The sequence below is a fragment of the Atractosteus spatula genome, chromosome 12 (genome assembly GCF_055471065.1).
Source record: "Atractosteus spatula isolate fAtrSpa1 chromosome 12, fAtrSpa1.hap1, whole genome shotgun sequence".
NCBI lineage: Eukaryota > Metazoa > Chordata > Actinopteri > Semionotiformes > Lepisosteidae > Atractosteus > Atractosteus spatula.
This window is the reverse complement of record NC_142717.1, coordinates 7470679-7485139: the sequence shown is the minus strand read 5'-3', so window position 1 is coordinate 7485139 and position 14461 is coordinate 7470679. Positions and strand designations below refer to the sequence as shown.

At 34.8% G+C, this 14461-nt stretch overlaps 1 protein-coding gene across 1 annotated transcript in view; it reads left to right on the top strand.

Moving 5' to 3' along the window:
- The window catches only part of LOC148822605 (carboxypeptidase Q-like), a 146268-nt gene that overhangs the window by 102524 nt on the left and 29283 nt on the right, over positions 1 to 14461 (top strand). The window contains exon 6 of the mRNA XM_088928639.1: positions 10364 to 10455. Coding sequence (XP_088784765.1) covers positions 10364 to 10455 — 92 coding nt within the window. The remainder of the gene's footprint in view (positions 1 to 10363; positions 10456 to 14461) is intronic.

Genomic DNA, 14461 nt, shown 5'->3' with positions numbered 1-14461 from the left:
CATTTCATTTATCTGCTTATATGTGTGTATTTCGTTGGTAATGTGATATACTGTACTGTTCGCTGACAAAATACTATACATCTATTTGAAGAACTACAACTACTGTATGTGCTAGAACTTGAATATTATTGAACTGTTATTATTATTATCTAAAATGGCTTGTACAGTACATCAATAAACATTATGTATTAACAGAACCACAAAAATGGTTTCATACAGTACATTCAATGTATGTATAATACTTCTGTAGCACTTCACTCACTAATACAGTATATAATGTAAGCAATCTTTTAGCTTGAGAATAATAAGAGAATGTGATAGGCAAGTTGAAACTGTAAGAGTTCCTACCCTTATTCTGCACACCTCATTACCTCCTGAGAATGAAATGACACATGTTAAAAAAATTGTCTGCTTAGATGTTTCCACTTGAAAAAGTAGTGCTTTTAAGCATTAAAAGACACACATGTTCTCCAGTTGTAATCACACAGAAACAATGCCACATCTCAGTGAAGATGAGACAGGGAATGCACTTCGGAAATGTTACCGGTAGGAGCATCACAACTTGAAGCTGATAGGGGGTTTTGCCCCTGTCTCTCCACCATTACCTGTCAATCATGTGTAGTGACCCAGAAGTGACCACCCTAGTTGGCTTCTGACAATAACACTTCACAGCTGCTAATACTATTTTGTGTAATGGAAAATAGTCATCAGATTACACAGAGCTGCTTGTATCCAATGCAGGCACATTTACATTGCTACCATCTTGGCTAAACATCACCACTCTGTATACAGTAAATGCAGTCTGAAGCCAACTTTCCCAGCACCCTCTTGGATTTTGATAAATTCCAGTGCTGTGTTTTATTCGGTGGTGATAATACTATAGTTTTGGGTGGCATAATGGCAGTCTTAGGAGCTGGCTTGTAGCTGTTGATGATACCATCACTAAATTAGTTTTTTTTTTGTTGAGAACAATTTGTGACCTTTGCTCCACCTTCTGTTACATTAATACAGTCCCTTCATATTTCAAGCCAACAATTCTTTTGCTCACCTGATTGGAGTCACTCAGGACTTTCTGTGTGGGATGAATTCTATGTACAGTTCCCTCCAGATTCTTTCACACCCCTGATAAAATAGGAACAAAACATCACGAAACAGAATGAGGTTTTATTTCTTTAAATAAAATTTAACAAAAGCAAATCGCCAATAACATTCTGCTATTTTGAATTGCAATGGAAGCCCCCCAATTCCCTGCAGTTGAAAGGAGGTAATGCACAGGAAAGTTAGTAGTAGGTTAAAGACTGAGAGCTCCCTGAAAATTGCAAAGCAAATGGTTATTAACCTTCACAAGTTGTTAAATCTAACACATTCTTCTATAGCATGCATTATTAAGAAATTTAATTACATCATAGGCTGTGAAACAAGGGGTTTGTGAGGCATCCAAAATCCAAAGGCAACAGTTGTTGAAAACTACAATTCAAAGTCACCTGAAACTCAAACTTGCCTGAAGTCATTTCAATGACAATTTAAACTATTTCTTCTGGTAAAATTAGCATTTTGAATAGGCCTACTGTAAAATTTTGTTTGGCATATAAATATGAAGATATTGAAAGAAACGTGTATATTGTGAGGTGGGACTTTTGTTTTATTATTACGTTTCGGGGGTGTTTTACTGTACGTACATAGATATTTGAACCCTTGTCAAGGTAGGAGAAATCCTGAACTCCAACACATACTGTACATTTTGTCAGTGAGGGTGTATCTCAACTTGTGCTCATTTTTTGCTGAAATAGGCTCAGGCTCCCCCATGACTCTATTATATAAAACAGTTAGGAAATAAATAGATTGATGGCTGAATAAGCTAGGCATATCCTTTTTGGACTATTAATTTTCTTTCACTGTATATAATTATTAAAAATAAATTGTGCATATAAACAAACATTTGTTGTGAGAATTGAGCATCAAAAGAGAAACGGGCAACAAGCCGATGATATGAGTATATTGGGTGGAGTCTCAAATCAAAGGAAGGAACGCATGTGTTGGAATTGGAAATTGAATTTCAGATGAGTTTCAGAATGAAGAACTAAAACTGTAAAAATGATAGAAGATATTATCATTTCAGTTCAACTATTTCTCATATATAATTGATATTATTCATATTTATGATAACTAATGATAAAACCCTTGAAAAATAACACCTCAATAAAAAACAAATTGTTGTTTTGTTTTCTGATTTTTGATGGTTTATAAACAATAGACGTATTATAAAAATGTAATAGCTGAAATTGTGAAAATATGTGAAATTTCTTTTCCCTGTGATTATACACTGATGTAGTCTTGTTCACATGAACTCTAAGGGAGTATCTTAAGATTTGTTATTAATATTGACTAGTCCCATGAGTGATACCTTTAATCAATGAAACAGTTTCTGCTTAAACAAAACCTGGGAATGACATCTACTGTTCTGTGGATGATTTCCTGTGAGACATTTCACAAAAGCAATGATCCAGTGAATTGCTGATTTTGCATGAAAATGAAAATATTCAATTAACAGTTTAACAGGATAATCTGGCCCTTAAGGCTAATAGATTTTGGTGTCTCCGAGGAGAATTTGTTAAAGTAAATTGACAAGTGTGCTATAGCTAGAGGTTTTCTTTAGAAAAAAATAAACTGCAATGCCATGTTCAGTTCAGAAAATTAAAAATGGAAATATTGGTGAGGTCATTTGATTTTTTTTCTGTTAGGTATATGAAAAAGTACCAGAAGAGGAATGCATTACTTTATCATTGCTACAGTGCCAAGTGTACTGTAGGCCTTAGACTTAGGCCATAAATAGTGAAATGACTTTAAATATAGCTGAAGTGATCTAAAACATAATCTGATGCTCATATATTCTTACTGAAACAAGACAAAGAAGAAGGGAATAATCAGATTGAATTATTTCCTCTGCACTTGAAAATCATAGATGCACCTACTGTAGCCATTCTGTCACCAAAGTAATGTAATAGTCTATTGATGAGTGACTGTTCATTAAGTATTATTGTCTCCAAACATACAGTAGCTGTCCTTGTTTCTGATATGAAGTCTTTGGTTTCATCTGACAATTTTATATATACAGTAATACACAAGTAGAATACATTTGTGGATTACACTTGTTGTCCCTCAAGAATGCGTGTGCAGTACATGGTGGTGGAACATAACATCTCCACTCCCTACCAGAGGTTGAAGTCCAAATAAAAAATAATGCACATTTTTATTGATGTAACTTGTTTATATAGATGAATGTATCTTGTATATACAGTGCCTTGCGAAAGTATTCGGCCCCCTTGAACTTTTCAACCTTTTGCCACATTTCAGGCTTCAAACATAAAGATATAAATTTTTTATTTTATGTGAAGAATCACCAACAAGTGGGACACAATTGTGAAGTGGAACGAAATCTATTGGATTTTTGAAACTTTTTTAACTAATAAAAAAATGAAAAGTGGGGCGTGCAAAATTATTCGGCCCCTTTACTTTCAGTGCAGCAAACTCACTCCAGAAGTTCAGCGAGGATCTCTGAATGATCCAATGTTGTCCTAAATGACTGATGGTGATAAATAGAATCCACCTGTGTGTAATCAAGTCTCTGTATAAATGCACCTGCTCTGTGATAGTCTCAAGGTTCTGTTGAAAGCGCAGAGAGCATCATGAAGACCAAGGAACACACCAGGCAGGTCCGTAATACTGTTGTGGAGAAGTTTAAAGCCGGATTTGGATACAAAAAGATTTCCCAAGCTTCAAACATCCCAAGGAGCACTGTGCAAGCGATCATCTTGAAATGGAAGGAGTATCAGACCACTGCAAATCTACCAAGACCTGGCCGTCCCTCTAAACTTTCAGCTCAGACAAGGAGAAGACTGATCAGAGATGCAGCCAAGAGGCCCATGATCACTCTGGATGAACTGCAGAGAACTACAGCTGAGGTGGGAGAGTCTGTCCATAGGACAACAATCAGTCTTACACTGCACAAATCTGGCCTTTATGGAAGAGTGGCAAGAAGAAAGCCATTTCTCAAAGATATCCATAAAAAGTCTCGTCTAAAGTTTGCCACAAGCCACCTGGGAGACACCCCAAACATGTGGAAGAAGGTGCTCTGGTCAGATGAAACCAAAATCGAACTTTTTGGCCACAATGCAAAACGATATGTTTGGTGTAAAAGCAACACAGCTCATCACCCTCAACACACCATCCCCACTGTCAAACATGGTGGTGGCAGCATCATGGTTTGGGCCTGCTTTTCTTCAGCAGGGACAGGGAAGATGGTTAAAATTGAGGGGAAGATGGATGCAGCCAAATACAGGACCATTCTGGATGAAAACCTGTTGGAGTCTGCAAAAGACCTGAAACTGGGACGGAGATTTATCTTCCAACAAGACAATGATCCCAAACATACAGCAAAATCTACAAAGGAATGGTTCACAAATAAACGTATCCAGGTGTTTGAATGGCCAAGTCAAAGTCCAGACCTGAATCCAATCGAGAATCTGTGGAAAGAGCTGAAAACTGCTGTTCACAAACGCTCTCCATCCAACCTCACTGAGCTCGAGCTGTTTTGCAAGGAAGAATGGGCAAGAATTTCAGTCTCTCGATGTGCAAAACTGATAGAGACATACCCCAAGCGACTTGCAGCTGTAATCGCAGCAAAAGGTGGCTCTACAAAGTATTAACGCAAGGGGGCCGAATAATTTTGCACGCCCCACTTTTCATTTTTTTTATTAGTTAAAAAAGTTTCAAAAATCCAATAGATTTCGTTCCACTTCACAATTGTGTCCCACTTGTTGGTGATTCTTCACATAAAATAAAAAATTTATATCTTTATGTTTGAAGCCTGAAATGTGGCAAAAGGTTGAAAAGTTCAAGGGGGCCGAATACTTTCGCAAGGCACTGTATAGATAAATGTTGTTATCATTTTCATGTAAAAATGTAAAGGAGTGACTGTTGATAGTGGCGGTGGTTGCTGAATAGTGTGGAAAATACAAGTCATGTGCCCAAAGCCACAAGTAAATTGCTCAACTATTTTTGGTCCTTTTACTTTCTGTGAGCACTTTAAATGTCATTTGTTTTAAAGTCTCGTAAATATTATTACAGTTTTTAGACTTATTTTCTACTATTATTGGTTGTCGACTGCTTTGTTTAAGCATTTTATTTGGTGAATGTTAAGGTTTACTACTTTGTTGATCATTTTCTTTAAATTATTTAAACAACCTTTTAATTACACATTTTTAGCACTGATGTTTGCTTTTGATATTTTCATACAGTACCGTTTTAAACACATTTACAGCTTTTTGATATTATTTTCAATTATATTCAATTATAAACAAATGGTGTCAAAAACATATTTAAAAAAATGTTAAAACATACTGTTTTTTTTAGAATAATGTAGTAAGTGTGAGACTATTGGGAAATGAATGATGGCTGGAGTAGAATGAGATAGATCACACAGCAGACTGTGTGACACGCAAGCAACACTATTCTTCCTTGATAATTTTGCCTTGAAAACCCTGTTGAGTTGCATGTTAGTGGCTAGACCAGGCATGCTAAAGTGAGAACAGATTTGTCCTAAATTAAGTAGTAGTTTATATTATATAGGCACATTAAAAGAAAAATATGCAGATTGAAGAGTGTAAATCAAAACTACCTGTATCTGTTGATTTTGTTCAAATGTTCAAAGGATTCACTTGCGTACTGTTTTTCCCTAGGAGTACAATTATTTTTAAACTGTAATTGCAGACTGTTACAGTCTCTCCTTCTGCCCCTTTATAACCTAAGAGTCCCTTAGCAGAAAGAAAACACTAACCCAATCTGAAGCATGTTGTGGTGTTTCAATAATTGTGGGGGTCTTTAGAGATTTTAGAGACAAATCTCTTCAGCACATGTTTCTGTAATTAAAACTTTCTCAGAGAAACACATTATATAAAATGTCACACAGGGAAAACTAAAGTCACACTAATGAAAATGATATATCTGTATACAAAACAGAAAGGAGACAAAAAACACAATATGAATAAACAGAGGAGGAGAAGAGATTCACATTGTGTCCCAATGGTAAGGGGTTTTCAAAAGATTCATGTAAATCCATATTGCTATTGTGCAAACCAGAGGAAACCAATCTCTGGTAAAAGTCAAACACACTACCTCTCACTGTCCTCACATTGGCTAGCTAAGCTAGCTAACAGTACATCCGAACTCCCTTGGCAGTGGACACCACTGTTCTGTATATTCTTCCTCTCACTTTTCCAAAAGGCTGATTACTTCCTTATTCTGAACACTGTTTACTTCCTCCTTTCACTACTATCGTTCCCTGTTTTTCTACATGTGTTGCACATACAGTATGACCACCCGCCCGTCAGGGGCAGCACTATGGTGCAGTGGTTAGCTGGGGCACTGGGTTAAATTCCGGACCCGGGGTGCTAACTGCGTTGAATTTGTAGTTCTTCCCGTGTTCAGATGGGTTCTCACAGGATGCTCCAGTTTCTTCCCACCGTCCAAAGACGCACTGTAGGTTAATTTTTTTTTAAATTGGTTTGTGTTTGTGTGTGCCCTGCAATGGACTTGTGTCCCATCCAGTGTGTATTCTGCCTTGCGCTGAGTACTTACTGGGATGGGCTCCATCTCCTCGCACATCCCTGAACTGGATGAAACAGTTAGAAAATGGATAGAAGGATGGATATTTTCCATGGCTTGTTCATATTATGAGAAGTATTATGCTTTCCATAGATAATATTTATGGATATTTCTTAATGAAAATATTGTCCAAAACCTTTAATTCTGCTCACATTTTATTCGGTTATCTGAATGTAAAATCCAATTAAATGCCATATTATATTTGATACTTAGATTTTAAATTCATGTAATTTTAACAGCACTTCAGTTACTTTATGTATTAACTGCCCATGTCTCAATAAAACTTGCATTTCTAATCTTTCTACTATTTCCCAACAACTGATTAGAATGTTGAATTTTAAATTACTACTGACTACTTCTTACTGTATGTTATAAAGGACATGTAAACCCACAAGAACACGGGGAGAACATACAAACTCCATGCAGAATGAACCCCAGGTCTGGAATTGAACCTATGGCCCCAGTTTCACAATGTCATCGTGGAGCAATATGGCTGATTAAAATATACTGTAGCACATGTGATAAACTACAATGTAAGAGCATTGTAATCTGAAGGATAATAATTGGTTTGGGTTGTCATAAAACACCTTCGAAACATATTCTTTTGTATGCTTTCCCAACTTGTCAATTGTCTAAAAACAGTATAACAAAGGATGGGATATTTTGTATAAAATATTCCAACATGAATCATGCTCAAATCTAACACCCTCTTCCCTGCTGCACTAGATATCTAAAAACTGAAACTGCAGATATTCACATTGGTGTTGAGCTTTGCTCACTGCTTGCTCACTGGTTGTCAATGTGGTATCTGATCAGAAGAATGAGACTTCACTGCCTCACTGCCAAGCCACTGGTCAGAAGTAAGTCTTTCTTACTTCTCCATTATAGTGTTGGAAAAAATAAGAGTTAAATATTTTTTCTACAGCTCAAGAAGCTTTTGCAAAATCTCCTTTGCGGTTGTGGTGTTTCCAGATTAGAGGAGCTTTACTGTTCAGGTCAAATAGTTGGGGTCATTCAGGGGCCCAATCCTCTGGCACCTCAGCTTGATTACTCCTTTAGCTTAACAAATGACCTCATTCCCCATCTGCTTGAATGAGTGGAGGCTGTGTGCAATTCTGTGGTTGCCTTGCTCTTGAAACTGATGAGTAAAATATGCAGTTGGGTTTTTTTATCTTCAGTTTGTTTACATACATGTAAGAGTATTGTTGCTATGTTTGCTAGATTTAAGCAACAGATCATGAAATAAAACAGCAACATAATGATTTTAGTCAGTAATTCCTACCCTGTTACAATTTCACCAGAAATGAATTTTCATCATATCTAAGGTCTTCCAGTCTGTAAAAGTACTACCCTTTTTTCAGAGCTAAAAATATTAAAGTCAGTGCAACCTAGCATAGTATAACTCGTAAAACAAATTTTAATTCAATATACGCACTCTACATATGCAGTTTATATTGTACTGTATGTCTCCTTTAAAATATAACTGGTCATATACTGTATGCTTTAGTATTTTAGTATGTTTTAGTTTTTCCTTTAAAAACAAACATGATTGAAGTTTTATTACTTCAATGGTATACAATCATTTTGGGTTTTGTTTTGTATCTTGTTAGTCAAATAATGTGAAAGAAAAAGCAGTTTAGAGTAGTTATTCCTCTGTTATTCCCAATTAATCTACTCCAAACAAGAATAAAGGGCCCAGTGTTGCCCTTTTGATAAATTTGTGTTATGACTTTTCTCTGTTTTCCAAATTTGGTTTGTTGGTGATCATCCTTCTTTCTCCTCTGTGACTGCAGGAGCCTAATGTTACTGCTACTGTTGTTTTACCATACTGCTGCCAGAGCTATTGTGTCATTCTCATTTTAGAATAAAGTCATAGTTTTTATTTTTATAGGCCCCCCTCAATGCAAGGACCAGGCTACCCCATAAGTAATGTCTTCTGTATCGAGAGGTGCTACTCTAGAATGTCATCTTGTCTATTCTCATTAAATCTAGTTTAATTATTTATCAACAAATCACATATAATTTTCACCTCCTCAGCTGCTGTTCCTCAGTTCTTAAGATGCTGTTCATCTTCTCAGTACTTCTATGTACAGCACTTCACACTGTCAGTTTGCACTCTGAGGTAAATTTTTCAGTGATGCATCTATATTTATCAAACATTTCTAGTAAGAGGTACTTGAAATACTCTAATCAAGTGTTTGTAAATATATCAGTTAATTTTTAAAATATATTTCAAATGTATAAGCTCATATATGAAAGCAAGAAATGTATTTTTATTTGGTTTATTTTATATGTATTAGTATTTTTATTGGTCTGTATATATCACCTTGTTAGGTTAGAACAGTAAAAATAATAATGTAAAATAAAAATAATTTGGTTTAAAATACATTTACATTTTAAGAAGCTTTTAATACTGTAAGTTATCTAAATCATATAATTTCTTGATATACAATATAGAAGCTGAAATACAAAAAAAAAGTCTTTGTCTTTTTAAATTAAAATTATTTTTGATTATTTAAGGCTCAGGCATTGTCAATTCATTTTATGATAGCTGAAGACATACTGTAAGTGTGGGTTTAAGTGTCTGCAGTACTTTCACAGCATTTAATGGATCCAACTCCAATAGGCTAATTCCTCTGAATCATTTGTGAATAGATTTCACACTTTTTAAATAGAATGTAATAAATGGTGAAATAAACAGATGCTACAAGCAAGCAGACAACCGCCTTACTTTCACTATTTATTTAATTTCCTCTCCTGTATATCCAGTATAGTTCTGTCACACAGTACTGCTCTGGGCAACAGCATGGGACAGTGATTGGGGTTCCACACTTATGACTGGAACATGTGGGTTCAAATCCCAGAGGAGACACTGCTTTGGTACCTTTGAGCTACATACAGTACTTCACTAGATATCTATGATAGTAAAATACCCAGCTGTGTATGTACAGTAACTTGTCCCTCCTGTAATACTGTATTTTATAAAGCATGTTATTATGATTCTTCTTCTTATTATTATCTGCGCTTAAAAAAGTAAAGTGTTAATAACTGAATTTTACCATCTTGATAAAAACATTCCTTTGGCATGAGGTTAACTTTTTTTGTAAAGGCATAACTCTTGAAAACTGATTTTCAGAAAGAAGATCGAACCACAAGCTAAATTTGTAACAATTCTGTATATTTCTATGAAAATATTTTAGTACATACCGATGTCTAATTTATTTGTTTGGCTCACCACCTCTGTTGCCTTCACCTTGTAGAGCACCTTGTCAAGGGTGAGGACAAATGTGGATGGCACTTTGTCTTGCCTGATGGCATTAGTTCAGCTGTTTCATTCACATCCACTGTAATTCACAAGTAAATTCATGGTCAGGTTAGGGACGTAACATATACAGTACCTCTAACATCTGAAGGACAGGGCAACACATGAGCATAAATTTACCTGAAAAATGCTATTGTGTCAATAAACTGTGAAAGAAACACTGCACTTCACTGAGTTGAACTATCTGAAGTGGAGTAAATTCCTTAAAGCCCTCTCTAGTATTAAAAATTAAAATGGTTTTATTTAGCATTCCTTTGTGAATACTGTTTGAATTCAAAACTATTTAAATATTAACATATTTGAAAAATTAATTGAAATATGAACTTTTTTTATTTATTAGAGCTAATGCTGTTTTTTTTTTGTTTAAATCCCAATCAGGCCTTCGCCCAAAAAGAACTCTGCGGGTGGTAATGTGGACTGGGGAAGAGCAGGGAGGCATTGGAGCGAATCAGTACTACAACCTTCACAAGGCAAGTTCATTTTGACATCGCCCTACATCATACCAGTTTTCATCCCAAGTGTTTTAGGAGGACTACAGAGGGAGACAAGTGCTCAAACCGTTAATATCCATTCTGCATGTACAGGTAGAACTGTGGGGTTAAACAGTTAAATAATAGGGTGAAATTTACATAGGTCTGATTAAAAGTTAGAATTTATCTAGAGCACCAAGGTTCGAATCCCTTTTCTAGTTTTCCAATTATTTTTTCCAGTTCCGTACAAACTCTCTCTGTGAAGTGACCAGGATGTTATTGACCTACGAAATTGTCCTTCCATCTCATCCATCGTGTTTTGGAACTTTTTGCAACCAGCCCCTGGCCTCACAATGGTATCCCTAACCATTCCTACCCAGATGCTCAGCTGTGATGTAAAACCTGTTCTAGGTAGTGTCTTGGTGCCTTCCACTTCTCAATGATTGACCTCACCACTCTCAGCGACACACTTAACATGAGTGTTTGAAATGTTATACCCTTCACCTGATCTATCCCTTTGTCCAATCTTATCCCTGAGTTGTTTTGAAAGCTCCTTTGTCTTACGGTTCAATCTTTGTTTGAAATCCACTACCTGGCTGAGGGACCTTACAGAGATTGGTGAATGTATGTTGAAGTTATGTGAACATAATACTGCATGCAGACAGGGGACACTTTTGTGTAGCCCATTACAGGAAATTTATGTAAATTAATTTAGGGTTGCCACAGTTAGTTTTGAATACTTATTCAAGTATGACTTTTACACTTTTCTTTCTTTTTTTTGTGTTTTGCTTTGTTCGTGTGGAGTAAGTTGAGTTTCTAACACATATTAATTGGTACATCAGTCACGACTGCAAGCTTTAAAGCAACAAAATGTGAAAACTAATAAAGGGTCTTCATACTGTACTTTTAAAAGGCATTGTGGTTACTGTATATGAAATTAGAACATGTCAAGATACATACTGTTTGAACGCAATTAAGATTAGATAATGTTTGAATATATACTGTAAATTTAGGAATTTGGTTAGAGATACACTAGAAATGCCATCTTTCTGGATCACAGATGTCTGTCTCTTTGTACTGTGAGTCCCAATAACCTGAGATGAAGAAGTTTGTAAATATGAATTCTTTATACTCTTTTGAAGATGACTGAAACATGTCTGCCTGAAGCCTATAACATTTCTCTGTGAAAGCCTCATTACACATCATAACCAGCCTGAACCAACTAAATTGATTGTGTTCAATCCTAGCACATACTGTATATAGCCTTTTAGGTGATTTATTGAAACTGTGTCTGGATATTGGATTATGAAAAACCAACACGCTGCACTTCGATAATAGCCATTTCAAAGACAAATGAGGGCAATATTTTATATGCAGTATATTAAATAGAAGAAATGTGCCATGATTCAGCCAAATAATGGGTTTTGTCACTGTGCAAGCTGGAAGAAGGCAAAATGGAAGATTGATTACTCTATGTTTGCCACTAAGAAATAAACACAATTTAAAGTTCATATTGTTTTCTAGCACCTGAGAGCATTTGTGGCACTCGATGGCATGATATCAGAGAGAATTTCTACTGATTTTTTTAGGTGACTTCACTTTGACAGACTTTAAAAGTTTTGCACATTGATGCGTGTCACCTTCAATGGATTAGTCATTGTTTCTCCTAGCCTTTTTTCATTAAAGCAGCATTAATCAATTTCAGAACATATTCACATAGCATATACTGTACTTCTGAAAAAAAAATGCAACAACCCTCTTAAAGATAACCTGTTAATCTTTTATTTTTATTTTGAAAGAAGGTGAAGATTTTATTTTACTTACTGCCCAGAATTCTGGCTGTTGTGTTACTACAGTACTGTAGACTGGGGAATCTATAAAACATATTTTTCTAATGTGAAAATTAAAATAATTGAATTTCTGTCTGAAGCGAAGTTAAATGTGATTACCTTAGTAGGTGACATGTCAATCACAGTTAAATTATTCTGCTGAATAAATAAATAACTGCTAAATTGGTGTAAAGGTTTAAAGTGCAAGCTTCAGGACTTTAGCTATTGAGTAGCCAGAAGTGTTTAATATACTGTAGAGTATATTAGTGTTTATAATGAAGTTTATGTGATAAAGTATTTCACTCTAAAAGCACCTTGAACTCAACAATTTAAAGAAGAACGAAGAAATATTTGTAAATATATTTGGGTTTTTACCTTAGCATTCCTTGATTGACAGGATGAGATATATTTGATGTTCCTAGATTATTTGATTTTATAATATCAATACAAGTTAGAAAGTTACTCTTTTACAGTTACAATTTAACAAAACGTTGAGGGAAGATATTTTTTAAATTCCATCTGTTATAAATACCTAAGTAGTTCTTTTAGTTACTTTACAGTACAAATGAATGCTCTGTCACTTAAAAACAATAATTCTTTAAAAAGAAAAATTTAAAAAGGTAATCCCTTACAAAATATTGTACAAGGTAAAATCTCATTTAGAATAGTGTGTACACTTTTGGTTTTCACATTACAAAAAAGATATTGCTTTTTTGGAATGACTCCATAGAAGAACTCCTCAATACATCGCCTGGCTTAATAGAATGTCCTACACACTGACAGGCTAAAATATCTTTTTTAGTCTTGAGTGACAAAGATTGAGGGTACTTGATTCAAATATTCAAAATCAAAGGCATCAAAGATATTGACAAAGTTGACCCTATAAAATACTGTCTTCAAAATAAGCAGTGAAACATAAATCAGAGGGCAGAAGTGAAAACTCAGTGGGAGTGCATTTAAAGCTGAAAAACTGAGGCACTTCTTCACATAAAGCATTCTTGGAATATAAGACGCCATACTGGACATACTAGTGAAGCAGATATCCTGATTCCTTTTAATGGTTGGATGAAGGCTTCTGTTTAATTAGCTACTAACTACCAAAGGTGCTAGATGGGCCAGTGAGCCTTCTGTTTTCATATTCATTCTTAGGCAATTATATAGAAGTAAATTGTAACTACAATGAATTACTATTAAAAATAACTTTCCCTAAATACTATACTAACACTCTTCTTATATAGGATGAGAGATGTTATGTTTTATTGTGTCTTTCATTACAGTATCTCTCTTACTGCAATAGACTTTAATGTCTATGGACCATTTCCATTTTTTGCTTTTAGTTATATACTGTACAAACATCTCCATTACACAGTAGTAACATTGCACCTTTTTTCATATACTGTAGCTTAGGAAAGCAAGAGTTAATTAAAATAATTTATTCTACATATTAGGAGGAGTAATAGGAAACAATCACTTACACAATAGCATCTTGACAACACAATCAAGATGTTCGTGAAAAAGTAACAGCCATAGTTTGGTCCTTATTCAGCAGCATTTTAAATAGTTTTTTGAACTGATGCATAGGCACATACTGTACAGTATGTGGATCTTTGTTGAAATACAAAAAGAGCCCAATTAAATTGTGCAAATATGAATTTTAATTTTATAACTACAGTACACATACATTTATTATTTTCAATTCTTATATGATGTACAAAAAATTAAAACAGCAACACTTAATTTAACTTTAATTTACTTCTTTACACAGTCTAAAATGTTTTGATATTTCACAAAGTCTTTTATGCATAGGATTGATTCCTGTGGATAATAGATGCCTTTTTTTAATGCTCAGTAAACGCACTAGATAATGTGCATGGGTATCATTGAAACCTTTTGAAATACATTGGTAATGTAATTAAATACCTTTTAATGTGTTCTGTAATCAGAAAGTTTGCTGAAAACAAATTCAGCATATATATCATACTGTAAGTCTTTTTATTTAATTTGGTAAATATTAACTTCATCAAGAAGAAAGCTTAGACAAGTTATTTCAATTCAAATCAGTTTGAATTTTTCCAGACCACAGAGTTAATACTTTGTGACAGCAGTCTATCATAACGCTAAACATGACCCTGACAACAAAATTACTAGAAATCATACACGCTAACAACAAAAACATC